The sequence below is a fragment of the Lepidochelys kempii genome, chromosome 12 (assembly GCF_965140265.1).
Source record: "Lepidochelys kempii isolate rLepKem1 chromosome 12, rLepKem1.hap2, whole genome shotgun sequence".
NCBI classification, from domain to species: Eukaryota; Metazoa; Chordata; order Testudines; family Cheloniidae; genus Lepidochelys; species Lepidochelys kempii.
Genome location: NC_133267.1, coordinates 40,291,868 through 40,319,426, shown reverse-complemented (window position 1 = coordinate 40,319,426; position 27,559 = coordinate 40,291,868). Strand labels below are relative to the sequence as shown.

Genomic DNA, 27,559 nt, shown 5'->3' with positions numbered 1-27,559 from the left:
CCCATAGGCAGACCTGGAAGTGATGGATTCATCACTTCTGCCCCAGGCTCTGCCCCGCCAGGGACGGCCCTGACCCTGGCGCTCAGAATTCCTGTCGATGGGCCTGAGTGGGAGCATTGCCTTCACCCAGTTCTGCTCCATGGAGGAACAGACTAAACTGGCGGGGAGTCCTTGGCTGGCACAATACACAGCAGTCCTGTGCGTGACCTTTGTGGACAGTTCTAGGAAGTGATGTTTGCGGGTGGCTCAGAAGGGTCTGCCTGCTCTGGATTCAGGCTGGCATTTCAAAGCAGCTTAAGACACCCACACAACTCCCACAGACCCTCATTAGGCTCCTCCCAAACCCCTTGCTTTAGCCCCCAGGGAATCGAATAGATGTGCTGCCTGGGACATGGAGATGGACAGCACCCCCACGCTGCTCACAACTGACAAGCGGCACCCCCCTGCTCCCTACCACACCCACCTGTCTGACGCCCCGTTGCCAAGTCCTGGGGCTGGAACAAGGACGGTCTTGCACAGGATGTACTGGACAGCAATACATTTATTAAGTATTCCAAAAAAATAAAAAAATCGACAAACCAGTAAAAAAATCCTCAAACATCAGGGTCATCGACATGATCAGAGTGATGAGGATGGGGTACAGCTGCGCTAACTCAAGGATGGGGAGGGGAGATGGTTAGTAAATACTGAATGATTTAAAATTTGGAACCCTTAATCAGAAGCAACTAAATAGCTGTTGTCTAGTACTCAGCTAACAGGTAGCGAAGATGGAGGACTATGCTGGACAGCAGGGTGCTGGAGAAGCTTGACCTTCATGGTAAGAAACTTGATGCAGGCCAACTCCAGAAGCTTCACTTGGCACCCTGGGCCTCAGATTCCTCCTCATCGTCTTCATACATTTCCCCTTCCTCTTCAGCTGTGGCATCCTGGTACTGCTGGTACTCCGAAACCAGGTCATTCATGTTGCTCTCTGCCTCTGTGAACTCCATCTCGTCCATGCCCTCGCCCGTGTACCAGTGCAAGAAGGCTTTGCGCCGGAACATGGCAGTGAACTGCTCTGAGATGCGCTTGAAGAGCTCCTGGATGGCTGTGCTGTTTCCAATGAAAGTGGAAGACATCTTCAGGCCCCGGGGTGGGATGTCGCAGACTGCCACCTTGACGTTGTTGGGGATCCACTCTACGAAGTAGCTGCTGTTCTTGCTCTGGATGGCAAGCATCTGCTCATCCACCTCCTTCATGGACATGCGGCCTCTGAAGACTGTGGCCACAGTCAGGTAGCGGCCATGACGTGGGTCACAGGCAGCCATCATGTTCTTGGCATCAAACATCTGTTGCGTGAGCTCGGGGACGGTTAGGGCTCGGTATTGCTGGCTGCCACGGGCTGTGAGGGGAGCAAAGCCTGGCATGAAGAAGTGGAGGCGAGGAAATGGCACCATGTTGACGGCCAGCTTTCTCAGGTCAGCATTGAGCTGGCCAGGGAATCTCAGGGAGGTGGTGACACCGCTCATGGTGGCAGAGACCAGGTGGTTGAGGTCACCATAGGTGGGTGTGGCCAGTTTAAGGGTTCTGAAGCAGATGTCATAAAGGGCCTCGTTGTCGATGCAGTAGGTCTCGTCCGTGTTCTCCACCAGCTGGTGGATGGATAAGGTGGCGTTGTAGGGCTCCACCACCGTGTCGGACACCTTGGGGGAAGGCACCACACTGAAAGTGTTCATGATCCGGTCGGGGTACTCTTCACGGACCTTGCTGATGAGGAGGGTACCCATGCCCGAACCAGTTCCACCGCCCAGGGAGTGGGTGAGCTGAAAGCCCTGCAGACAGTCACAGTTCTCGCACTCCTTCCTCACCACGTCCAGGACAGAGTCCACCAGCTCGGCACCCTCTGTGTAGTGCCCCTTTGCCCAGTTGTTGCCAGCACCGCTCTGACCTGTGGGGGAGAAGAGACAGTGGATCGCCTCGCTTCCATCAGTAGGGAGTCTGGTGTGAACAGTGACCAGAGCCTTTTGCTGCAGGAATTCGGTCTCTCCTGGGTGTGCCCAGCCACTGGGTTCAACAGACACAATATGCCAGGGAGGGCTGCTGTGCCACAGAGCTGGGCTATGAGAGAGGCTAGATGTTGCATGAGAACAAAGCCTGGGAGCTGCCTGGATCAACTTTCTCAGGCTGGCACCACCCACCACTGAGAGCAGCCATGTGCCAGTCTGGAGGCACTGGAAGGCAGAGGTGATCATGCTATGGGCGTCACCGTGGGGGGCTGACCTTTGGGCTTTCCCCAGAGCTGAACTAGCCAGCTTTCAGGGACAGACAGCCCCAGGGACCAGCTTATAGGCTAGTTGTGTAGCAGGGCAGGCACTGGGGAGCCACCAGCTGAGTGCGCGAGATCTCAGAACAGAAAAGAAAGAAAAATTCAGCCTTGCCTAAGGGTAGAGGCCCTGAAGGGAGGGGGACAGGAATGGGAGTGGCAGGGGTGGTTGTGGTGAATTCGGAGATGTTCTTGGAGGTCCTGGACACACTCTGCTCGTGTTTCCTGGGCAATGGGAGAGATGGGGCTAAGCTCATGGGCAGGCAGCGAGGGCCTGGCAGGACCATGGATTGCAGCCGAGCTCTTCCTTGCAGCACCTGATCGCATGCCCTACGACTGCTTATGTGGCTATAACCTACTTCGCTCGAGCCCCTCCCCCACCACCAAGCAACGCAAGTTAGAGACCTCAGTGCTGTCCACCCGGGCACTATGTGGGCAAGATGCTCTCCCACCCACCCACCCTCTTCTGCCCCGTGCACAGGCGGAGTAATTTCGGGAAGCAGGAGCGGGCTCCCCCGTCGCCCCGGCACCAGCCGCGCTGCAGCAGCTCCGACGTCGCGCGTCTCATGTAGACTGGCCCAGGACAGCAAAGAACAAGGGGCATTTTCCTACGTTCCCCTGCCTTCAGCGTCCCTGTTCAGTGACCTTCCCACAGGTTTGGCTAGACTTTCTGCCCTGGGCTGATCAGCTGTTTGCTCTAGCCCTGCCCCTCCATCTCAGCTACCCCCCACCCTCTTTACCCCGTCCCACTCACCCACTTCCCTCCCAGGTCCTCTCTTCCTTCACTTTCCTCCCACTGAGCTTATTCTCTCCCCCCAAGCTAAATTCGCCTCCCTCCAAGAGATGCAGTTCTAACAGGCAACTGGCCCCATCACTGGTCACTCTCTGCTAGTCTCCTTCCTCCGCCCCGATCTGGCTACTCTGCTCAGACTAAGCCCTTCTAGGCTGGGACCATCTGCATGCTGTGCAGCACCTCCTGCTAAGCGGCCCGTAGGCACTGCTGGAACAACAGGGAGGTAGACACGGCCCAGCAAGAAGTGACAGCGTGTCGTGGGGAGCAGGGAGAGGGAGCTCTGAGTGGGCAGCTAGGATGGACCAGCTAGGGGCCAAGAGAGAAGTGCCACAGGGCAAGACGGGGTTAGAGCAGCAGCACGGGGCTGGGACGTACCAAAGATGAAATTGTCAGGTCTAAAGAGATGTCCAAATGCCCCCGATCGAACGCTGTCCATGGTCCCGGGCTCCAGGTCCACCAGGATCGCCCGGGGTACATACTTGTGAGCTGGAAAAGAGACCACATGTTCCCTCTAAACTGGCAGGCTCCATGGGACCAGCTTCCCCTGCTTAGCCTTAGAGTCCAGAAGAGCCAGCTCATCTGCTGAGACACCAGCCTCTGCCCCAGGCATTGGCAGCACCCTCTACTCCGTGGTGCTCCAGTCCCTATTAGAATGGGGTCCAGCTCGTTCTGTTCTGTGGGCTGGAGCACTGGCACAGGGCCGTTTGGGTTTGGGGACAAGCTCAGAACTCCGTGCACTGGGGCAGGGCTGGGAACTTCCCCATTCCTGCACCCCGAAGGCATCTCCTGCCTTCCAACGAGCAGCCACAAAGGGAGGCAGGAGCCCAGGCAGTCGTCATATCCCCTCTGGGCGGATGGGGCGTTTCCAGCAACAAGCCAACCACCAACTGAGTCCACTCAGCCCCATGCCAGTGTCCATTCCAGACAGAGTCGGGGGCCTGCTTTGCCCTCCCGTTAACCCCAGCCGCTGGCCCTGCACCACAGTAACCAGCTGGCATCGCCTTAACCGCCTCTGGCTGGGATGAGGAGAGGGAACTATTCCCAAAACAATCTTGCAAGCCAGGACTGGCCAGAAGAATCATAGAATCATAGAATATCAGGGTTGGAAGGGACCCCAGAAGGTCATCTAGTCCAACCCCCTGCTCAAAGCAGGACCAATTCCCAGTTAAATCATCCCAGCCAGGGCTTTGTCAAGCCTGACCTTAAAAACCTCTAAGGAAGGAGATTCTACCACCTCCCTAGGTAACGCATTCCAGTGTTTCACCACCCTCTTAGTGAAAAAGTTTTTCCTAATATCCAATCTAAACCTCCCCCACTGCAACTTGAGACCATTACTCCTCGTTCTGTCATCTGCTACCATTGAGAACAGTCTAGAGCCATCCTCTTTGGAACCCCCTTTCAGGTAGTTGAAAGCAGCTATCAAATCCCCCCTCATTCTTCTCTTCTGCAGGCTAAACAATCCCAGCTCCCTCAGCCTCTCCTCATAACTCATGTGTTCCAGTCCCCTAATCATTTTTGTTGCCCTTCGCTGGACTCTCTCCAATTTATCCACATCCTTCTTGAAGTGTGGGGCCCAAAACTGGACACAGTACTCCAGATGAGGCCTCACCAATGTCGAATAGAGGGGAACGATCACGTCCCTCGATCTGCTCGCTATGCCCCTACTTATACATCCCAAAATGCCATTGGCCTTCTTGGCAACAAGGGCACACTGCTGACTCATATCCAGCTTCTCGTCCACTGTCACCCCTAGGTCCTTTTCTGCAGAACTGCTGCCTAGCCATTCAGTCCCTAGTCTGTAGTTGTGCATTGGGTTCTTCCGTCCTAAGTGCAGGACCCTGCACTTATCCTTATTGAACCTCATCAGATTTCTTTTGGCCCAATCCTCCAATTTGTCTAGGTCCTTCTGTATCCTATCCCTCCCCTCCAGCGTATCTGCACTCCTCCCAGTTTAGTATGGGCATGCCAGGAGAGGGGCAAGACTCCCACTGCTCCCCAGGTGCTGGACACGCCACCTGCCCAGCGTTCCCACACCATGACACCTTGGAGAGCAGGCGGCCATGGAAGGGACCAGCCAGACATCCCAGAACAGCTCCATTTCACAGTCAAACCTCCCTGCTGGCTTGCAGGGAGACAGTGGGGGCTTTTCTGGGAGACGCTGGGAAGTTACAACAGCTCCCCCCGGGCTGAGGGGTCAGGGCTTCCCTTTACTGTGGTGGAGGATCAGCCAGAGCACACGGGAGAGGAGCCTCAGGGTAAGTACATGTATCCCTGGGCAGCACTGCTAAGGGCCAGAGAGGAAACCCCGTGACCTCACATACTGCTCCAGTCAGCCCATTCCGGGACGATTGCAGCAGCCAGCTCAGGACTTACAGGAAGCTTCATTGTAGTAGACACTGATCCGCTCCAGCTGTAGGTCGGAGTCTCCCACATAGTTACCGCTGGGGTCTATCCCATGCTCATCACTGATCACCTCCCAGAACTGTGGAAAGAGCAGGGGACATTCAGGAGGCAGTTAGCTGTGGGCACCCGGGCAGTGACAGGCCCTGCACTGGGCTAGGAGAGGCACCAGGCCTGTTTCCTTTGTTCTCCACAGAACACAAAGCCAAACTGCTCCACTCCAAATGCCAAGCAACGATTTCAGCTTGACCTGTGTGGAGTGAATCCTGGCACCCAAGAGCAGGACTTGAATCAGATTCTGAAGTGACCTCTGCCCCCCTACACCGCAGTGCAGGGCTGGTCCCTACAATAGCATGCTCTGGTTACAATAGCATGGTTCCTAGCATGCTGTCTAGCCTTAAACACTCCACACCACGCTCCCCTGGGGAGTGACACCTTGCTGCCAGGAAACCTCTCTGGCAATTTAGATAGAAGGGGTCTCTGCCAATTGATTCCCCTGACCCCTACCTGGAGGCAGAGAGGCAAGTCTGGCTAAGTACTAGCCTGAGGAAGGGCTAAGGAGTCAAGGGGCGTTGCAAGGCAGAGGCAGGGCACTGGATTTGGGAAGGGGACAATTGCTCTGCAGTCACAACCTAGCCAAGCTTCCTCTGACACATGGAGAGTCAGAGCTGCCTGTGGTACTAGATGACTGACCCAGAGACATTGATTAGGTGCCACCTGTGAGCTCCACAGTGAGCCAGCAAATGGGACCAACCGTGCCCAGAAGCAAGTCACAGCTCAGGGACAAGGGTAGCTTTGGAGACCAAGGCCTGAATTCTCAGTTATCCACAGACCCACTGTGCTCATCCAGTCTGACTTCCTGCACAGCACAGGCCAGAGACCTGCTCCCAAGTAATCCCTAGAGCAGAGCTTAGGAAAACATCCCACCCTGATGTACAAGTGGTCAGCAATGGAGAATCCAACATGGCCCTTGCTAAGTTGTGCCAATGGTTAGATATGCTCAGTTAAAAATGTACACCTTCTTTCCAGGCTGAATTTGTGAAGCTTCCCCTTCCAGCCATGGAATGGCATTAGACCTCTCGGTTGGCTGAAGAGCCCACTGTGAAATGTTTGTTCCCTGTGTTGAGGCTCCACACGCCAAGTGGGGTAAGAACCTGCCAGGATCCAACAAGAAGGTCTGTGTTGTGGGCTCTCCTTTGTCATTGGGAGACACAGCGCTTTGCATCAGTAGATTTCAAAGCTTTACATCCAGAGTCCCATTCACAGGTGGGGAAACTGACTTGCCCAAGGCCACTCAGCAGGCCAGTGAGAGCTGGGAATAGAACCCAAGTCTCCTGAACAGTCCAGTGCTCTATCCACCAGGTGACACTGCCCTTATGTTGTGGTGGGGTAAAGGGGCCCTGGTGTAAGTGAGAATCAGGCTCAACTCTTCACTCGAACACCTCAGAGCTCCTCAGGCCGAGATACCAGGGGACTCCCTGTCGGGGCTAGAGTTGGCTGCTAAGATGCTGGTATTCAAACCCCCAGCAAGCCGGGGAGCCCTTCATGGAACAGCAACACAGTATAACTGCCCAGTGACCAGCATGTAAGGGAAGCCCAAGTTCAAGTGAGCCCTGGGGCAGGAGCTAAGATCCTGCACAAACGCTGCGTCAGTCTGACAGCAGCTGGAGTGCTCCCGTGGGCGAGATGTTCCTGAAGGTTCAATGGTTAAGCAACATGCCTTACAAACGGCTCAGACTGCAGAATTGGGAGCCCGGGTCCTTTTAGCAGCGCAGGGAACTCCCCACGCCTGCTGTGTGCGTCTCAGCCGGGCTCCCGTCGGCCTACGGGGGCCGAGGTCTGCCAGCAGCCAGTCATGTCTACACTGCGGCATTGCCTTGCAGTGCAGCAACAGGCAGCTCTGCACCAGACGGGAGCTAGCCATGGTGCTGCAACACGCTGACCTCCAGAATAGCTGAGCCGCTCGTCTTGGTTCTCCAGGGTTTCATAACAGGCAGCAGTGACAGCCAAAGAGGAGGGACAGGAGGGAGAGTGGCGCCCTGGGAAGGAAGCTTTGGCTTCATGTTCAAAAGATGCCTGAAGCCAGAATGCATTTGAATCTGCTGCTCTCAACTCCCTGGGCTTTGGCCAGGTCTTAGCAAGGGCCCAGCATTGCAGGGAGCAACGTGCTGCAGGAGGGGCGGACAGGCTGCTTGCTGCCACTGTGCCTTCACAGGGGGCAAACTAGTCAAATACAAAAGCCGCCATCTGTGCAGAGTCCCCTACCTGGAGAAACCGTGGCCAAGACAAGCCTAGACTGCACCGCACCCCCCGTGCACAGCACAGAGGCCTTGCATTGATTTCATTTCAGACAGGTCATTCCTCTCCCAGTGCCCTACCTCAGCAGGCTGGGGGCTGCTCCCTCTGGCATGCCTTGGGGGGGTGCGTTATCCTTGGAAGAGACCCTTCCTTCTCTCAGGGGTGTGCTGTTTGTGTGGAGCTTCACGGGGGGAGGGGGACGGGGGGGACACACTCATTGCCAAATGCCTGAGCTAGAACTAAAGCTCACTCAACTGAGTATTGGGGAACATGCATTAGACGGGAAGCTGTGTTTGGGGGAGCATCGGGGATGCGTCCTGCATCTGACAATGCTGCCTGTTGTGTGCCAGCACTACAAAACGGAGCTAATTTACAGCAGCAGCCTTGGCTGTAAGAGGACAAATTGGAACGGATTGCAAGGTCAGGGCGATCTTAAAATACACAGCCGTGTCTACCTGCTGTGGGGCTCTGTTCAGCTGCTCACTCTGTGCAGAGCTGACCTCGTCTCCCCAGTGACCCTTTGTGAAAGGGACCACACGGAGCTCAGAGCCCACCTCACCTCCAGGGAGCGGAGAGTGCTCGGATCTCCCACCAAGGACCCAAACATGGCTCCAGCTCACCTCTACACAGGCACCTCTATGGAGCTGCCACTCAAAGCAGCTTGCATCCTGCATTGAGCAGACATGTCAGTTACAGGGCTTATGAATTCCCCAGGAATTCATTATGCTGATTAACATATAAATGAGTCTCCTCAGGTCGCAAATACAGAGGTTCCCCAAACAATGAGCGCTCAGGGAATGACATCTGAAGTGCCGAGTGAGAGACATGCTCTGGAGCAGCAAGGTAAGGATTGCTTAAGCAAGTGTTCTTGCTGCCCCAGCCAGACACAGGTCAGCTGGAGACTGGGACTGGACCCAGGCTCAGTCCCTCTTGCCCTCCTGCACTACCAATCCTGCCCCCTCCTCTCATCCCCTCTGGGGGAATCTAGGGCACTGTCATGCTGCTGTGTCCCAGCCAGGGGAGACAAGTCATGGGGATGAGCCCCCAGCTCAGCAGCCCTGGAGCCTTTTCATTTCCAGCGCGGGGGGGGGGGCTGATCCCCAACACACATGGGGAAATGGGCTGCAAAGATTTCTGCCACAAGCCCTCCTGGAAATGGGCATTGGCAACCTTCCAGGGCTGATTATTCCACTTAGTAGCTGGCCTCCCCTCCTCCAGCCACTTGGCCTATTAGTGGCAGGTGTTCTCTTGGCAACCAAGATAATGACAAGGCTTTCCCCCTTCATCCCTACTGGGCGCACTCAGCCACAGCTGCACAAGGACTCCCGAGCACTGATTTGATTTCAGTCCCCTCTCCCCAGCTCTCCTGGGAGATGCCAGGAAGCAGCCGAGTCTCCTGGCAGACTTGCCTTGTTCTATATTCAGAGCAGGCACAGATGTCCCCCGGAGGCCTGATTGATGATTAGCTGTCTCACACTAAGTCACCGCAGCAGGTGTCTCAAGAAGCGGACAACAAGATCTTTTACACATGCAATTGACATGGAATTGCCAAGCTGGGTTAGTGAGCCTCCCTCCTCCCCCCATGTCTTTCAGTGTCTGCCTGTAACAAAGACACCTTCCCATGTACCATAAGCCCCAGCTGTAGCCTGGTTTGCCTACTAGCCATTCGCCCCTTGGCCACAGGAAGAGGGCTGACAAATGCCCCCCTCTTATTGCTGCATTTCACACCCAGGATGGTGCTAATCTAAGAGGAGAAATCAGTTCCAGATCCCACAAGACACCCCTGACAAAGAGGGGCCGAACCTCGCTGAGTAGGGAGGAGGCTTCTGGTTACATTTGATGTGTCGGGGGGGGGGGGGGGGGGAGAGGGGCTGAGCACGACTGCTCAATGCTATTGTCCTGCCCCAGAACCGAGGTTGTTTTGTCACCATTTCTCCAGAGCGCGAGAAAGCCCAGGCTGCAGCATCTCCCTCAGACTCCTCTACAAAGCAAGCGGCTATCCAGAGAGGACCCAGTCCAGGGCTCTGGGGTTCTAAAGAGATCACCAGGGCTCCAACCAAGGAGGAGAGTCAGGACAAAGGGGCCTGGTAGCACCGGGCTCCTGACTTCCCTAGAGCAGCTGCCTTTCAGCCCAGCCCTGCTTTCTGCTGCAGAGGTCAAAGAGTATGCCTGGGCCCACGGCAGGGTTCGGCTCCCAGACCTTGGTTCTGGCCTCCAGCTCACATAGCCTGCAATTATGGAGGGCATCTGGCCAGTGAAACCAGAACAAAGCCAGTCACACAAGCATCCCTGATGGTGGCTGGGCAGGTTAAACCGCTGCTGGAGACATTCGGGCTTGGCAGCATCCTTATGCAGGGCACGCAGGGCAGCTCCTGCCCGTCACCATCTCAGGGAGCTTTGGGGCTTCCTTCTTTTCCAGTTTTTCCTCCTAAGAGGCGTCAGACAACGGATGCTCAACAAAGGGCCCCACCTCCTTTGCCTTTTTTGATGCTCCTGGCAGGAGCTGCCATGCCTATGCCAGTCACCCCACGGGCAGGCCAGACAGAGCTCAGCTCCTAGCCCCTCAGTTAGCAGGGCTGCGAGGCCTGCTCTGCCCGTCAGAGCCCTGGCACTCGGGCTGGGGAACCGGGCTCAGCCCCTCACACAGATGGGGGCAGGGCAGGAGGAAGGGCTGGCAGGGGTTTGTGCAGGGAGCAGTGTCACGTGTCTGTGCCACCCACCCAGCCTGTGCCATCTGCAGCGGGCATCCCGCCCCCCAGAACATCTGGGCCAGCTCCCCCCAGGCAGTGCGCTGCCCTGGCACGATGGGGGCTGAGCAGCCACCCAGCCCTGCGGTGGGAGAAGCCCCTGGGAGGGGCTGGGGAAGCGCGCAGAGAAGCGATCCTGGAGCACCACCCCGTGTCAGCCAGTCTCCCTGCGCCACAGCATCCCCCAGGCCCGGGGCTGCGCCCAGCTAGCCCCCGAGGAGCCCCCGGCCAGGCCCGGGCGGGGGTCCCAGCGAAAGCAGCCGGCCCCGAGCGCCCGGCCGCGGTGGCGCAGCGCTGAGCTCATCCCTTTGTTCCCAGCTCCGCAGTGCCGGGGCGTGGCTCGCTCGCTCCCAGCCGCCGCGCCGAGCGCCCGGAGCCGCCCGCCCCTCTCCCCCACCGGCCCCTGCCCCGGGGCGGGGCAGGCACCGCCCACCCCTCCAGGCCGGCCGCGGCTCGGCCCCCGCCCCCGCCGCGCCGGGCTGGGCTGAGGCTGGCGATGCGGGGCCCGTCCCGGCCCAGTGGCCGGCCAGCCCGCCCGGGCGCCCCCGGCAGAAGGCGGAGCCGCAGCCCGGGAAGGGGGCGCCCCCCCGGGCGGTACCTTGGCTCCGATCTGGTTGCCGCACTGGCCCGCCTGGATGTGCACGATCTCCCTCATGCTGGCCCGGGGCGGCGGCTGTGGCTGGTGCAGGCGGCTCGGGGGCGCGGGCGCAGAGCGGGCTGGGGGCTGCGGAAAGCGGCCGGGCGCCGGCCGGAGCCTTTTATAGGCGCCTCCCGCTGCACCGGGCCGGCCGCTGACGTCACCCCGGCCCGGCCCACCAATCAGCAGGCGCCGCCGCAAATGCTGCAACATCCCTGCAGCATCAGCACCAGCGCATCCCTCGCCCGGCGCCGCCTCTCCCCGCCACAATGCAACAGCTGCCGCGCCCCGGAGAGCAGCCGGGGAGCCCCAGATACAGTGAGGGGGAGGGGGCAGAGCCCCTCGGCCTGAGTCCCCCGCTGGGGGGAATGAGGGGGGCAGGCCCTGGGCAGTGCTGATGTGGTTCCGGCACTGGGCTAGGACCCACCCAGTCTCCCTGGGTGACCTGCCCAAGTCACGGAAGGGGCCCCTGGGAGGGGCTCAGCGCTGGGTTCATGTGGGGTGCTGGCCAGTCTGGATCGTGGCCCCCAGTGTCTCCACACGTGTCTCCATCCTTCCTGCCCAGCCCGTCTGGGCCCTTGCCGTTCTGAGCGCTTTGAAGCAAGGCCTGTCTGTGGAGGGCCTGGCACGGGGCGCCCTGATCTCAGCTGCTGCTCTTATACAACCAATGAAAACAGGAGCAGCCTCAGCCCGAGCAGAAGGTGGGACCTGCCAGCACAGATCAGCCCAAGAGTGCATTGTTAGGGTTAATCAGGGTTATTGTGGAGTTGCCCAAGGACTCTCTGAGATGGGGACCCTGTTGTGCCAGGTGCTGGCCTGGGGTGGCGGCTGTGGCTGGTGGAGGTGGCTCCAGGAGCAGCCAGTCTCTATCCTGAAGAGTTCACAGCCTAGACAGACAGACACCAGGGACGCACAGCCTGCAGGCAGAGTGAGCCGTGTATGGGGTGGCAAATGGCCTGTCAGTACCAGTCCCTGTGACCAGCACCCCATGCTTCAGAAGGCGGCATGTGGATCCTTGCTGCTCCCTGTCCAGCCCGTCCTGCACCGAACCAGGAGAGGGCGGCTCCTTCCAGAGCTCTAGGTATGTTCTGCTGGGTTTCTAGCCTCACTCTGATGGCTGGAGCTTCTCACTAGCCGGTTCTGTTCTGAAAGCTTAATAAGCCCTTGGCCTCCAGGAGCCCGTGTGGCCAGGAGTTCCACAGGCTAGTTGTCCATTGTGTGAATGAGGATTTCCTGCCATCCTGATTTGCAGCTGGCTCCTTTCCCATTCCTTGCATGGCCCCTGTTCCTGCCCAGCCACTGTCTGTATCCCAGCCATTATTCCATGTCACTGAGTCATGGCCCCCCTTATTCATCTCCCCCTGGGAGTCCGCCAGCAGCACCCACTACGCAGGAAGGGCACTGCTCTCCAGCCTCAGAGGCACCCACTATGGGGCAGATGGGGAGCACAGACTCTGGGACTCAGATCCACCCACTTTAGGGTGCACAGATCCTTTGGGTCACATCCCTCTGGCAGGGACAGAGGTGATGTCCGTGCCTCCTGGTGATTCAACCCTCATTGTTGGTGAGTGGAGCCCTGAGGGCTGCCCTCTCTTCTTCTCAGGCTGCCGTGGCCCCAGGACACAGGCTGACCTTGCCCACCTCCCTCCTGCCCCACCCCAGTCCTGCTCCCTTGTCTCCGGGCTCCGATGGGGGAAGCCCAGAGCTGCTATAACTGGCTCTGTACCTGCCTCAGAGGCCCCTGTGCTGGGGGTATTTTGGGGAGGGGGATTTATGGCCCCTTTTGCAGCCACTTGACACTGGTGGGTGCAGGGCCAAAGTGAGTTCCACTCTCCCCTGGCCTCGCTGGCTCCTGTCTTGCCCCTTACATAGTCCCTTACCCCTCTGCTGCAGCTAACCAGGCCTCACCATGTCTCTTTGGCCTTGCTTGGCCCTGCACCAGGTGATCCTGTGTTGGGGGGTGGGGGGGTGGCTCTGTCACTGTACCTGCTGGCAAGGACCCCTCCATGGGGATATTCCCTGGGCAGGGGGGCCAGACAGGTGCTTTATTGCCCTTTTGTATGGTCCATAAAGCACTGATGAGCCCCAGCCCAGGTTAACATACTGAGAGATTGGGACAGCAGCTTTACTGGCTCCACTGGCCACAGGGTGCAGGGTGGGGGGAGATCTGAGCAGGATATTTGCACAGCGTAAAACTAGCCCTTGCTGGGGCCACTGGAGGGAGGGGAATTACCAGCCCCTGCTCGAGGAGGACATGTGGGAGGACCTGCTGCAGCTAGAGTGAAAGAACAAAAACCCCATCAGAGCTGCGGTGTGAGGGGAGAGGCGCTGCAGGCCAGGCCTGCTAGTCACCTCCCTTTGTTCCAGCCACAGACCTCCAGCTGGAGCAGCCAGGCTGGGCACAGCCTTCAGGGAGAGATGCTTTTCTGAGCCTGCCCCACAACTGGCCCTGCAAACCCTGGGGGTGCTATTGTACTGGGGTGGTTTCCCCTGGGCAGCCAGGGCTTGGGAGAGAAACTGCTGTGGCCCATCCCCACCCTGCTGGCTCAATGATTCTGGTTGCCCTAGGTATTGCCTGCCTCATTGTGTCTGTACAGACTCAACCCAGCTGCCTCTGGGCAGCAGCTGCCCCTGCAGCATCAGGCTGGGCCCCGTCCAACCTTCCCTTAGGCACCACGTAGCAGTTCAGGCCCTGGGTCTGATTCTCCCTGGACTGGCAGCTGCATTGCTCCTGGGTGGTGCCAGTGACCCAGCGAGTCCCATTCACACCAGGGAGGCAGAGCAGAATCAGGCCGGCTGAGCCTACATCCCTGTGACACAGCTTGGGGCCTGGAGCCACTGGAAAGGGGTAGTTGGGACTTGCCTGTCCCAGGCTGGCATGTGGGGGTGGGGGTGCAGCTGGGAGCATGGGGAGGGGGTTCAGAGATGCAGCAAGTACAATGCTAAGAACTGTAATTCCATTAACAAACCACTGGCAAAGGGAAAATGCCAACTCACTAGCAAGGAGAGTTCCCTCGCACTGCACTGTGGGGTACTGCCCAGCCGCCCCGGGGAGTGATGCCCATGCCATGGGGCAAGGCATTAATGGGTACTGGTGGTGCCACCAGAGGTGGGAGCTGCTGGAGAGATGCTCTGAAGCTGGCAGGGGCAGTGGGGTGGGGGCCCTTCCCCACCCTCACCCCTGGGTTCTGGATTCCCCAGTCCTTCCCCAGGGTTAGGTACTTGCCTTTTGGGGCAGGCTTGCCAGCCCTGGTGGGTCCCCCCTGTGGGACACTGGCAGGAGATGGCAGGAAGGGAGATGAGCTGGAGGGCAGTTCATTGCTGGGATGCTGCAAGAAACCCTCACACCAAACTGCTCCACTGCAACCGCCCCCCTCCGAACAGCCCCTGGGCCTGGGAACGCTGACCTCCAAGCCCTGCACGGCATGAGGCACCTGGGCCCAGCCTCACCCCTTGCCAGGTGCAGACAGCACAGGGCCCTTGCTCAGTGAACACACCTTGACCCTCCTACCTGGCAGCCAGGGCCAGCACACGTGCCCAGGGACTGCACCTTGAGCTCATCCCGAAGAGCAGCCGAGCTGCCAGCATGCTGAGGGGAGCCGCTCCCCCAGCATGTCCAACCTGGCTGGCTGGGGCAGGAAGCCCCTTGGCTGGAGCTCTGGGCTTGGAGATAGAGGCCTGGTGTCACCAGCTAGCAAACAGAGCAAGCAGCAAGCTGGGAAGGGACTTGGAGCCACAACAAAACCGGCTAAGAATCCCCAGAGCTGGGTGGAATGGGGGGTCACAGCATCCCCCGCCCAGGGGATGGGGGGGGTCACAGCATCCCCCACCCAGGGGGGTCACCACGATTGTCCCTCCATGGGACCTGTGTTGGTGGCACAGACAAAGGGCACAGGGTCTGGAGGGCGCAGGGCATGGTCCTGCGGATTCTGGGACTGGCAGTGAGCAGGCCCCGCAGCAGTGCCAGAGTCATAGCAGGGCGGTGAATAGGGAACCCACAGACCCCTCTTTGCACCAGGTCTCCTCACGGCTGTTACTGTGGTATAGGCAGCCTGGCCATGGGCCAGGGGGTGGTGTGGGTGCTGGGGGACCCTCTGCCCATTTCCACTGAATGCCCAGGGTCCTCACAACCCTGTGAGCTTTTCTCTAGGGCTCTCCAGTGCAGGTTTCCACAGCAGCTTCCCACGCCCTGCGACTGAGCAGGAACACAAGGGGCCTGGAGCTGGGATTGTTTAGCCTGCAGAAGAGAAGAATGAGGGGGGATTTGATAGCTGCTTTCAACTACCTGAAAGGGGGTTCCAAAGAGGATGGCTCTAGACTGTTCTCAATGGTAGCAGATGACAGAACGAGGAGTAATGGTCTCAAGTTGCAATGGGGGAGGTTTAGGTTGGATATTAGGAAAAACTTTTTCACTAGGAGGGTGGTGAAACACTGGAATGCGTTACCTAGGGAGGTGGTAGAATCTCCTTCCTTAGAGGTTTTTAAGGTCAGGCTTGACAAAGCCCTGGCTGGGATGATTTAACTGGGAATTGGTCCTGCTTCGAGCAGGGGTTTGGACTAGATGACCTTCTGGGGTCCCTTCCAACCCTGATATTCTATGATTCTATGATTCTATGGTGCTTTAGTAAATTCCTCATTAAATTCCTCACAGTCCCGCCCTGCTGCTTCCAGTGCCCAACCACATCTGGAGACCTGCCACAAGGCAGATGGGGCCTGCAACCCTGGGCCCCCAAGCAGCAAACAGCCCCCCCTTCCTGGGAGCCCTTCAGGCTTTCTTCAGCCCCTGGCAAAGCCAAGAAGACAGAAGGCCAAGCTCCAGCTGGCCAGGTCCTGTGCAGGTCACATTTAACACCTCTGCTGAGAACATGGGCCAGCGGCCAGAGCCCAGCCCAAGTGGTGGGGAGGCGGCTCCCAGCAGGTGCAGCCCAGGGCTCTGCCCAGGAAGGTGAGCGCAGCCATGAGGCAGCTGTGCTCACAGGGAATAACAGCCACAGAAGTCAATCCACTGCTCCGGATTCCCTAACACTGGGACAGGGAGTGTAAATGCCCCTGCCTCAGTGCCCAGCCCCACCACGGCTTCCCACAGGGCTCTGCTGGGGAGGGCTGTTGAGGGCCAATGCTGAGTCAGGGCATTTGGCAGCACCCCCCTTGCCTGCCTTTTGGCCCCCAGTGCAGAGGAGTCCTTGGGCTCTATGAACACCCTGCTCCAGGCAACTCGGCCTCCCGGGCCCTCCGCTGGTGTGTGGTGGCAGATGCCAATATGATCCCCGTGTGCTGATTGCTTCCCCTCGCCTCGCACTGAGCTGCCCCAGAGTCTGGCCCCTATGCTGGGCCGGCCCTAGGGTGCCCCATCTAGTGCCAGGGCTCAGCACCCCACAAACCAATGGCTTTAAAGAGAGGCCTTTCCTCTGCTCCTAGTCCCAGCTCGGCACCCAGGCCCCACTGCTTGCTGGCCAGGCCATGGGATTTGGCCTGGGGGGCCACATGGGGGTTAGCCGGGTTTGGAGAAAGACGCCTGCAGAGGGCGACACAGTTGCCTGTACCACGGGGGCAGCACGCATGTGCATAACCACAAGGTGTGTGCCCGTGTGCGAGGGCGCGAGGCAGGGCTGGTGTGGCCCTGGATGGGGAATGGAGCATGTGACGAAGTGGGACTGTTCTTAATGTTTCCTCTGAATACTGTAGGGGTGCCTCAGTTTCCCCTAGGCAGTTCTTAAGTCTCTAGGTGGTGGGATAAGGGGGTGTAATTGTTGCAGAGCAAAGGGCCAGTGTACATAAATGGCCGACACTCTGTCTCCTGGCAACTGATGGCTTGGGCCCTTCCCCCCTGCAAGGTGAGAGCTAAAGGGTTGGAAAACAAAGGAATCCGGTGACCTCCTGGCCCGGAAAGGGACAAAGCCCAGAGGAGGAGGGGCTGGAGGGTGAGTCAGTTGGGGGCTGGCTGGGACATGGAGTGAAGTGCAGACATGGTTGTCTGGCTCACTGCCCCCCAAAATGGAGCCGGCTGAGGAGTCCTGTTCTCTGTACCTACAAGCTCTGTTTTAGACCATGTTCCTGTCATCTAATAAACCTTCTGTTTTACTGGCTGGCTGAGAGTCACGTCTGACTGCGAAGTTGGGGGGCAGGACCCTCTGTCTTCCCCAGGCCCCCTCCTGAGTGGACTCGCTGTGGGAAGCGCACGGCGGGGCAGAGGATGCTGAATGCTCCGAGGTCAGACCCAGGAAGGTGGAAGCCGTGTGAGGTGTGTGTCCTGCAGACAGGCTGCTCCCAGAAAGGAGACTCCCCCAGAGTCCTGCCTGGCTTCGTAGGGAGCAGTCCCAGAACATGGCCCGGGGACTCGGTGGCAACTGGTGGCAGCGGTGGGATCTACTGCACCCCGTGGATGGCGCTTCCTGCAGTAAGTGACTGGGGAGCAGTAAAACTAGGGGGGGCTAAGGGGTGCCGAAGGCTTAGAGAGAAGCAGTTTCAGGGGGCGGAGGAGCTACGCTTAACCCCTGGGAGTGTGTGACCAGTGAGAAGGACGGTGCAGTAATGGGGTCCCCCTGGGGACTGCGGCGAGCAGTCTCAGGGGCGGAGGAGACTCCAGCTTGACCCTGGCAAAGAGGTGGTGAGCTCGAGAAGGGCTGGCACACTAGGGGTTCTCCCTGGAAACCGTGGGGAGCTGAGAGCACAAAGGCCTGTGAGTCCACAGCAACTTGGGAAGAGCGGAGTGATGGCCTGTCACCGTCTCCTGAAGAAGGACATTGTAACCCTGTGCAGAAAGAGAGGGTTGAGCACTGGAAAGTTCACCAAGGCACAGTTAATCGTGCAGCTGGAGGAGGATGACCGCTCGAAGGAACAGATTCCTGACCCCAAATGGGGCTATAGCAGGATCTGGGAGCAGCTGGAGTGGGAGCCAGGCATCCCGAAGACTCCTGTCCCCGACCAGACGAGGGTCTTCACGATTGGGTTCCCCATCCAGGGATCGGAGACGGACAGGATTGGAGCTGAGTCCGAGAGAGCCAGAGGACTGTGAGAGACAGCGAGAGCCCGAGAAAGAGCTGCAGAAGCAGCAGCAGCATGAACTGGCGGAGGTGGAGTGGAGAGGCCTAGGGGACCCCCCAGGGGTGAGTGGGGATAGACCCCAGGGGGCCAGTTCCACAGGGAACCTCAAGATTAAATTGCTGCCCCTGGTTAAGGAGGGGGGGATGTGGATGCCACCTCACTGCCTTTGAGCAGGCTGGCAATTTGAACCAGGGGGACCCTGCAGAAAAGCCCCGGTGTCTAGCTCCTTTGCTGGGTCCCAAGGCCACAGACTCCCTCAGCCAGATGGGTGGGGAGGTGGACAGGCTCCCACTCCTGACCCCAACCTATATGTCTGTGTGGAGTTTCCTAGGGCCAGGCCCCTTGGACCTCCAGTGGGAGCGGAAGGTGACGGTCAATGGGGAGACATTCCTGGGGTGGCGAGATCCTGGGACAGAGAGAACTGTTGTCAGGCCCTGGGTGGTGCAGCCTCAGATGCTGAGGGGCTGTGTGAGGGTCCCAGGGACGAAGCCCCTCGCCCTGCCTATGGCCCAGATCCCTGTGCAGACCCAGGAGGGGTTGAGCTGGCTGGTCGTTGGGGTTCTCCAGGATATCGGCTGTGAGACCCTGTTGGGTGGTGAATGGATCTCTTTGGGAATGGATCCAGGCCCTGCTCCTGTAACGGACAAGGGTTTGACTTTGAATCCAGGGAAACAATCGGTGGCGAAGGAAATGGTCAGTGAAAATGCAGATGACCTGGCTGGCAGGAGGGAGGACCTGCTAGGCTTCGGCTACCTGCCTGCCTGCCTGTAAGCAGACCCCTGGGGCTGGGTGGGGCAGAGAGATGCTCCCTGTGACCCTGCACACCGGAGAGGGGGCTCACGCTGGCTCTGATGACGTAAGGAGAGCAGAGAGCTTGCTGCCTGCCCCCACTGGGACAGCAAGGGCAACGCTGAGCAAGGGGGGAGATAAGACCCCAGCTAAATGGGGGGACCCACAGGCAGGGCAGGTCGGCTGCCAACCAGGTTCACCTTGTCCAGAGGTGCTGCTGGGAAGTGAGCCCACGGCAGGGAGGGAGCGACCAGGGACAGAGCTCAGCGGGGCTGTGACCCCAGGTGCAGTCAGCGAGAGGGAACAGGTCCCACTCCCTTCCCCAGCAGCTGAATTCCAGAGCGAGCTGCAGAAGGATCCCTCCTTGGACGAGCTGAGGGAACTTGCTGGCCACAGGCTGCAACCCCCCTTGGGGAAGGCTGCAGGGACAGATTCCAGCGAGAGAAGGGATTCCTGTACCGGGAATGGGCTCCCCGAGGGGAAGTAGAACAATGGGGGATCAGGAGGCAGCTGGGGGTGCCCTAGAAGTACCCCTGCAGGCTGTTGTACCTGGCCACGATGTCCCTCTCTCGGGACACCAGGGGATCCAGCGCCCCAGGGAGCGGCTGCTGCAGATCTGTGACTGGCCCGGAGTCTGGGATGTGGCCCAGCGGCATGGCAGGTCCTGTGATGCCAGCCAGAGGGTGGGGAAGGCCGGGATAAGGGTGAAGCCCCCTTGAGACCCCTGCCCATCATAGAGGAGCCTTTTCAGAAGGGGGCTATGGACATAGTGGGGCCCCTCAGCAAGGCGACCGGGTCAGGGAAGAAATATGTCCTGGGCGTGATGGATTTCACCACCCACTACCTGGGGTGGGGGCTCTGTCCTCCATCGAGGCAGACACCAGGGCAGACGCGCTGCTAACCATCTTCAGCAGAGTGGGGGTCCCCAGCGAGGTCCTTACAGACCAGGGGTCCAATGTCCTGTCAGCCCTGCTCCGGGGCTGGTGGGAGAAATGGGGGGTCTGGCCCACCTGGGCCTCTGCAGGTCACCCTCCGTCCCACGGGCTGGTGGAGAGAGTTTATGGGGCCCTGGGGATGATGCTGAGGACTTCTATGAATCAGCATCCACAGGAGCGGGGCAAGCGCATGGAGGGGCAGAGGATGCTGAATGCTCCGAGGTCAGACCCAGGAAGGTGGAAGCCGGGTGAGCTGTGTGTCCTGAAGACAGGCTGCTCCCAGAGAGGAGACTTCCCCAGAGTCCTGCCTGGCTCATGGGGAGCAGTTCCAGAGCAGTGCCCAGGGACCCCGTGACAGAGCACAAAGGCCTTTGCAATTTCCAGGCGGCAGAGGGCACCGGGCGTCCCAGCACGGCTTCTAGTCGGTGTGTTTCTGTGGGGTAACACCCCACTCATGGGGCACATGGGCGTACATGAACAGGCAGAGGGATACGGTACTGGCCGTGCTTGGGGAGGGGGGTACTACCTCTGGGGTGTGTATAGTGTGGTGTGTCCATCGTGTGCCCCAGGGGTATGGGGCTGAGAGTGTCATCGGGGGGGCTGTGGGTGAATGGGCACCACCATGGGGGTTGTTTAATCTAGGACATGGGGGAGGGGCACTGGCCTGAGGGGACGGGCTCTGGCATGCGGGGGTCTGTGGTGGGCATGGGGGGAGGGGCGTTAGCATGAAGAGGAGGGGGGCTGGCATGGGACGTGTCTCTAGTGTGCATGGCTGGCAGGGGCACTGCCATGGGGGTGTCTTTGGTGGGCATGAGGGGGAGGGGCATTGGCAGGGGGTGTCTCTGGTGGGAGGGGCGCTGGCATGGGGGAGTGTCTCTGGCGAGGAGGGGGGAGGGGTGCTGGCGTGGGGGTGTCTTTGGCGAGCGGGGGGAGGGGTGCTGGCGTGGGGGGTGTCTATGGTATATGCTTTGGTGCCTGACATCCTGGGCTTTTCCCGTCCCTGTTACCAGCCCCTGGGCCTGTCCCGGATTGCAGGGAAGGCCCAGTGTGCTGTTCCTCAGGGAAATGACCTGGCTCCCTCCCCAGGCCCTGCCATTGCTCCCCCCAGGACACCGCCCGCCGTGGGGCAGCCCCTGTCTCTCAGAGGGCTGGGCTGAGGACGTCGCGCCGTGGGGCAGCCCCTGTCTCTCAGAGGGCTGGGCTGAGGACGTCGCGCCGTGGGGCAGCCCCTGTCTCTCAGAGGGCTGGGCTGAGGAAGTCGCGCCGTGGGGCAGCCCCTCTCTCTCAGAGGGCCGGGCTGAGGACGTCGCGCCGTGGGGCAGCCCCTGTCTCTCAGAGGGCCGGGCTGAGAATGCCGTGCCGTGGGGCAGCCCCTGTCTCTCAGAGCAGACGGGCTGAGGACATGTGGCAGGCTGGGCCATTCCTCCCTCCCCTGGCAGTTGGGATGGCACAGCAGGGCACTTGGGGGGCACAGGTGTCCTCACTTGCTTCCTGGTCCTTCCCACACGGGGAAGAAGGGCACCTGCCAGGACAGCATGGCATGTCCTGCCTGGGGCTAGCTCCATGGTTGGTCCTGAATGGGCCCTGGCATGGGAGCCAGGACTCCCAGGATCTTGTCTCAGCTCTGGTGCTGACCCACGGTGTAGCCTCTGGCGAGTCACTGCCCCGCGATGTGCCTCAGTTACCCTGTGCCCCTGCCTTCCTCACTGGGGGGGACAACAATGCCAGTGCCAGGGCCAGGGCGAGGCCAGTGCCAAGGGGGGCAGCCCCTTGCCTCCCCGGTGCTGGGGCCAGCTCTGAAGCCCGAGGTTTGCTCAGGCCTCAGGAGACCTGGCTGACTGGGGAGGGGACCATTCCCATCACGCTTCAGCACTGAGCGGTGTGGGAGCAAGGAGGTGACAGCTCCTGGCGCTGGGCACAGCAGCCTGCCTCTGCCCCCAGCAGGCCCCGGGCGAAGCAGGAGGATTGTCTCTCCTGCAACCTGGGGGCTAAGCCTCGATGTTAAGAGCTGGCACCATAGTCCACTGCCCCCCCGCCATTGTCAGGCAGTGCCAGACAGACCGACAGGCTCCCACGTGCCTTGGGAACTCCTGGAGAATGAGAGAGAGCCCAGAGGATGGGAAAGGGCAAATACAACCCCTAGCTATACAAAGGGGAACAAGGACAACCCAGGGGATTACAGACCAGGGAGCTTAACTTTGGTGCCTGGAAACATAATGGAGCAAATAATCAAACAATCCGTTTGTAAACACCTGGAAGAGAAATAAGGGGATAAGTAAGAGCCAGCGTGGATTTGTCAAGAACAAATCATGTCAAACCAACCTGACATCCTTCTTTTAACAAGCCTCAGGGGTGGGGGAGAAGTAAGATGTGATATCTTGACTTCAGTGAGGCCTTTGTTACTGGCTCCATGACCGTCTCATAAACAATCTAGAGAAATACAGCTTATTATAAGGGGGTGCACAACCGGTTGGAAAAGCGTACTCTAGAGTAGTTACCAATGGTTCACAATCAAGCTGGAACCCGCAGCGATCTGTCTCGGGTCCGGTTCTATTCAATATCTTCATACATTATTTGGCTAATGGCATAGAGAGGATACTGATAAAATTTGCAGATGATACCAAGGAGAGAGGGGTTGCAAGTGCTTTGGAGGACAGGATTAGAATTCAAACTGATCTGGACAAACTAGAGAAATGGTCTGAAGTAAATAGGATGAAATTCAATAAGTACAAATGCAAAGTACTCCACTTAGGAAGGAACAATCAATTGTGCAAATACAGATGGGAAATGCCTACCTAGGAAGGACCACAGAAAAATATCTGGGGGTTATAGTAAATATGAGTCAGCAATATGATCCTGTTGCAAAACAAGTGAACATCATTCTGGGCTGTATTAGCAGGAGCGTTGTAAGCAAGACACCAGATGTAATTCTTCCGCTCTACTCCATGCTGATTAGCCTGCAGCTGGAGCATTGTGTCCAGCTCTGGGTGCCACATTGCTGGAAAGTTGTGGACAAATTGGAGAAAGTCCAGAGGAAAACAACAACGACTATAGGCTAGAAAGGCTGATGACCTACAAGGGAAGATTGAAAAGAAACCTGGATTTGTTTAGTCTGGAGAAGGAGAGACTGGAGGGGGGGAGTTAACAATCTTCAAGTATATAAAAGGGTGTTATAAAGAGGAGGGTGATAAATTGTTCTCCTGAACCACTGAGGACAGAACAAGAAGCAATGGGATTAAATTGCAGCAAGGGAGATTCAGGTTGGACATCAGGAAAACCATCTTACCTGTCAGAGTGGCTAAGCACTGGAACAAATTGCCTAGGGAGGTTGTGGAAGCTGGAGGTTTTTAAGACCAGGCTGGACACACACCTGTCAGGGATGGTCTCTCCAAGTCCCTTCCAGACCTGCATGCCACAGTGTCGGAGCAGTGACAATGGGAATGCTCCCCGCCCTGCCAACCCTCCTGCTGGCTCCTCCACACTCCTTGCCCAGCGACTGGGGGAGTGGGCGGCAGCCAGCAGGAGCGAGCTGTGCAGAAGGGCAGACTCATTGCCTCCCTAGTTCGCAGCCAACGGGATTTGAGGGCTGTGCGAGATGGAGACCCTGGCCTAGAGTTACCAGCCCTTCTGCGCGGGCAGGAAGCAGCAGAGGGAGTTACAGGAATAGGGGTTACTTGGGGACAGAACAGAGCAGCAACCCTGGAGCAGCTGGGACTCACTCGCGCTGCTGCAGTGGTGGGAGAACCGTAGATTCCGTGCCCTGGGACCTCACCAGGAAGCTGGCCAGAAACAGCAGCTGCTGTGCCCAAGGCCCTGCCCCATTCTGCACCTGCCCCAGGGTGGGAGGGAGGCTGGAGGGGATGGGCTGACACAAGCAGTGGCATCCCCTCAGGAAGGCGCTGGGTGCTGTTCAGCAGCTAAACTGTCTCCAACCCCTAAACAAAACACCCACAACGAAACCCCACAGCGGTTTTCCGCTGATGGGAACTGACCCGTGCCCCTTGCAAACGGCTTCTCTGCCTCCCATGCACACTAGGGGGCACTGTGCTGCGGGCTGCAAGTTGGCCATGCTGTTACCTCTGAGAGCAGGAACCCCGGCTCCAACAGGCCTCCTCAGCCCCGCGGCCGTGCCTGAGTTACCAGGAACACAGCACCACTTCCTTCAGGGTTTTCCTGAGCTCCTGGCTCCGGAAAGCATAAATGAGCGGGTCTATCACCGAGTTACAGATGATGAGGATGAGGAAGAGGTTGAAGTAGTTGAAGAAGCAGGTGCAGAAGGGGTTCTTGGGGCACGTGACGATCAGCGTCAGGTGCAGGAAGAAGGGGCTCCAGCACATGAAGAAGACCCCCAGCAGGATGGTGAGGGTGACCGCCCCCTTCATGCTGGTCATCTGGTGGATGGTGCGTTTCTTCTGCAGGCTGGAGATGTTCCTGGCATGGTGGTGAGCCAAGGAGAACATGTGGATGTAGAGCCCCACCACGAGGATGAGCATGGAGAGGAAGAAGCCGATGAGGCAGAGGATGACGGCGCTGTTCTTGTAGTAGGCGATGAAGAGGCTGCTGGAGATGGTGCTGGCAACCCAGATGCCCACAATGATAACCACTGCCCGCTGCATGGTCATGATGCTGTGGTAGCGGAGGGCGTAGAAGATGGTGATGTACCGGTCCACGGCGATGGCCCCCAAGAAGGAGAGGGACGACACCACGGAGCTGCAGATCATCATGTCGATGATGTTGTCCAGCTGGCGGATGATGCTGGTCTGGAGGAGCAGCATTCCGTGTTCCATCAGCAGTATGAACAAGGTCTCCACCAGGTTGCTGACGCTCACCAGGATGTCGGACACGGCCAGGCAGCAGATGAAGTAGTGCATGGGTGAGTGCAGGTTCCTGTTCTTAATGATGGCCACGACCACCAGCACGTTCTCCACCAGGCTGACGAGGCCCAGCGTCAGGAAGAGCTCGTTGGGGATGAAGACACCCTGGCACCAGGCGCTGCTCCTGTTGGCCGTCTTGTTGGTCCTGTTGCTGGGGGCAGTGGAGTTCAGGGAGTCGATCAGCATCTGCAGAGAAGCCAGCGTTGACATAGCGACAGCTTCGGGGGGGCCCTCAGGAAGGTTTTGCTGCTGGCAAACACGGGCAGGAGCAGGCGTCGTGGCTCTGGCAAGACCAAAGCCAAGTGTTTCTGCTCCCTTGGAGCGTTCAAGGAACAAGTCTTGGGAGAACAACTCTCCCCAGTACAGCAACCTGGAAAGTGGTGTTGACAGTCTCTGTGCATCGGAGGGCAGAAGATACTCAGAGCAGACAGTGGTGGGACTTCAGCAGAGGGAACACGCACAGGGCAGGTCCATGGGGCACCCCCAAGGCTGGAGGGAGATGCCCTGGGCTGAGGAATTTCAATCTGCCTCTGAGACCAGCTCCTCGTCACCGACACTTGCTGTCTTCAGAAAAGGAAGAAGCCAGAGAAGCACCTGCAGGACTAGGAGGGTGAAATGCTCGTCCACGTTCATGCACTGGATCCCAGGGGCGTCCGGGGCTCTGGACACAGCCACGTGAGGAGCTGGAGAAGTGTGCTTGCGTTCTGTGCGCCTTTGTGTTCGGGGTGCAGATCCCTCGCTCTCTGCGTCCCTGACTGGAACAGGGGGAGAGCTCCTTTGGTGCCTCAGCCCTTTCCCACTTCCAAACTCTCCCCAACTCCACTTCCTAGCCCAGCCGCTGTATTTATCCCTAGCCCGATGTAATCGATTAGCTGGAGTGCAGGACAAAGAAAGAACCCTTTCTCTTCCCGACTTTAAAGGCAGTTTGCTCAGCTCCTCCTTCAAAGGAGGGTGATCAGCCACATGACAGCATCGCATGCAAGAACCGTGCTGAAGGGCAGCTACAGGAGGGGTTATGAAACATCCCTGAGAGCCTGCATAATTGTACCCCCTTCATCAAGCCTGGTGGTACAGGGCCTGGGCCCCAGCCCCACAGGTGTGGACCCCAGCAAGGGGGCTGACGACAAAGTGCTGGCACTTGCCAAGGGGATTTCCACCATGGGCAGGTGGTGGGTATAACAGCTGGAAATGGCCTTCTGGCTGTGCCACTGTTCATGTCCAATGGCTGCAGGTGGGTACCACGCGGGCGCTGTCCCCGGGGCCTCTCGCTGCAGACACCCGGCGGGTACCATGCGGGCGCTCTGCTCCGGGGCCTCTCGCTGCAGACACCCAGCGGGTACCACGCGGGCGCTGTCCCCCGGGGCCTCTCGCTGCAGACACCCGGCGGGTACCACGCGGGCGCTGTCCCCCGGGGCCTCTCGCTGCAGACACCCGGCGGGTACCACGCGGGCGCTGTCCCCCGGGGCCTCTCGCTGCAGACACCCGGCGGGTACCACGCGGGCGCTGTCCCCCGGGGCCTCTCGCTGCAGACACCCGGCGGGTACCACGCGGGCGCTGTCCCCCGGGGCCTCTCGCTGCAGACTCCCGGCGGGTACCACGCGGGCGCTGTCCCCCGGGGCCTCTCGCTGCAGACTCCCGGCGGGTACCACGCGGGCGCTGTCCCCCGGGGCCTCTCGCTGCAGACACCCGGCGGGTACCACGCGGGCGCTGTCCCCCGGGGCCTCTCGCTGCAGACACCCGGCGGGTACCACGCGGGCGCTCTCCCCCGGGGCCGCTCGCTGCAGACTCCCGGCGGGTACCACGCGGGCGCTCTCCCCCGGGGCCGCTCGCTGCAGACACCCGGCGGGTACCACGCGGGCGCTGTCCCCCGGGGCCTCTCGCTGCAGACACCCGGCGGGTACCACGCGGGCGCTGTCCCCCGGGGCCTCTCGCTGCAGACACCCGGCGGGTACCACGCGGGCGCTCTCCCCCGGGGCCGCTCGCTGCAGACACCCGGCGGGTACCACGCGGGCGCTCTCCCCTGGGGCCTCTCGCTGTAGACTCCCGGCGGGTACCACGCGGGCGCTCTCCCCCGGGGCCTCTCGCTGCAGACTCCCGGCGGGTACCACGCGGGCGCTCTCCTCCGGGGCCTCTCGCTGCAGATACCTGGCGGGTACCACGCGGGCGCTCTCCCCCGGGGCCGCTCGCTGCAGACTCCCGGCGGGTACCACGCAGGCTGGAGCCATCCGGCGGGTACCACACGGGTGCTCTGCTCCAGGGCCGCTCGCTGCAGACAGCCCCATCTCTGTTCACATGGATACTTTCTTTCCCTGGAGGCACAAGTGCATTCTGTACTGCAGAACAGATGCTGGAAAAGCCGATGGGCCAGATTCCTTCCTGCCAATGTCAGCGGAGTCGTGCCCAGGGCAATCTGTTTGTTGGCTGCTCAGAAGTCAGGGCACCTGGCAACAAGGCTTTGCTCTGCGGCAGTCAGGGCTGGTTAGACCCATCTGCCCCCGGCCCCCTGCCGCGGAGGTAAGCAGTGTCTGTAAAAAGCTGATTGACTGCCCCAAGCTCCCCAGTGAGGTGTTGGGTCGGGGGTTCAGCCAAGGCCCAGCACGAGCACGGATACTCACTCAGCCCCGTGCTGTGTTGATGTGTGACTCATGTTCACAGCACGGCCCACCCCGGCCCTTCCGCTTTCCAGCCCAGCATCTCCGTGCGCACTGGCAGGGCACAGCTGTGGTGCTGCGGAGCCCCC

General features: G+C 59.4%; 1 protein-coding gene across 1 annotated transcript; it reads right to left on the bottom strand.

Annotated features, from left to right (window-relative positions):
- Positions 1 to 523: 523 nt before the first annotated feature.
- TUBB3 (tubulin beta 3 class III) lies at positions 524 to 25,044 on the bottom strand. Its single transcript, XM_073308431.1, has 5 exons — positions 24,086 to 25,044; positions 11,139 to 11,622; positions 5,469 to 5,577; positions 3,471 to 3,581; positions 524 to 1,927 (listed from the first exon to the last, which is right to left on the bottom strand). The coding sequence occupies exons 1-5, from the start codon at positions 25,027 to 25,029 to the stop codon at positions 852 to 854; spliced, it is 2,724 nt and encodes a 907-aa protein (XP_073164532.1). The 5' UTR covers positions 25,030 to 25,044; the 3' UTR covers positions 524 to 851.
- Positions 25,045 to 27,559: the final 2,515 nt, after the last annotated feature.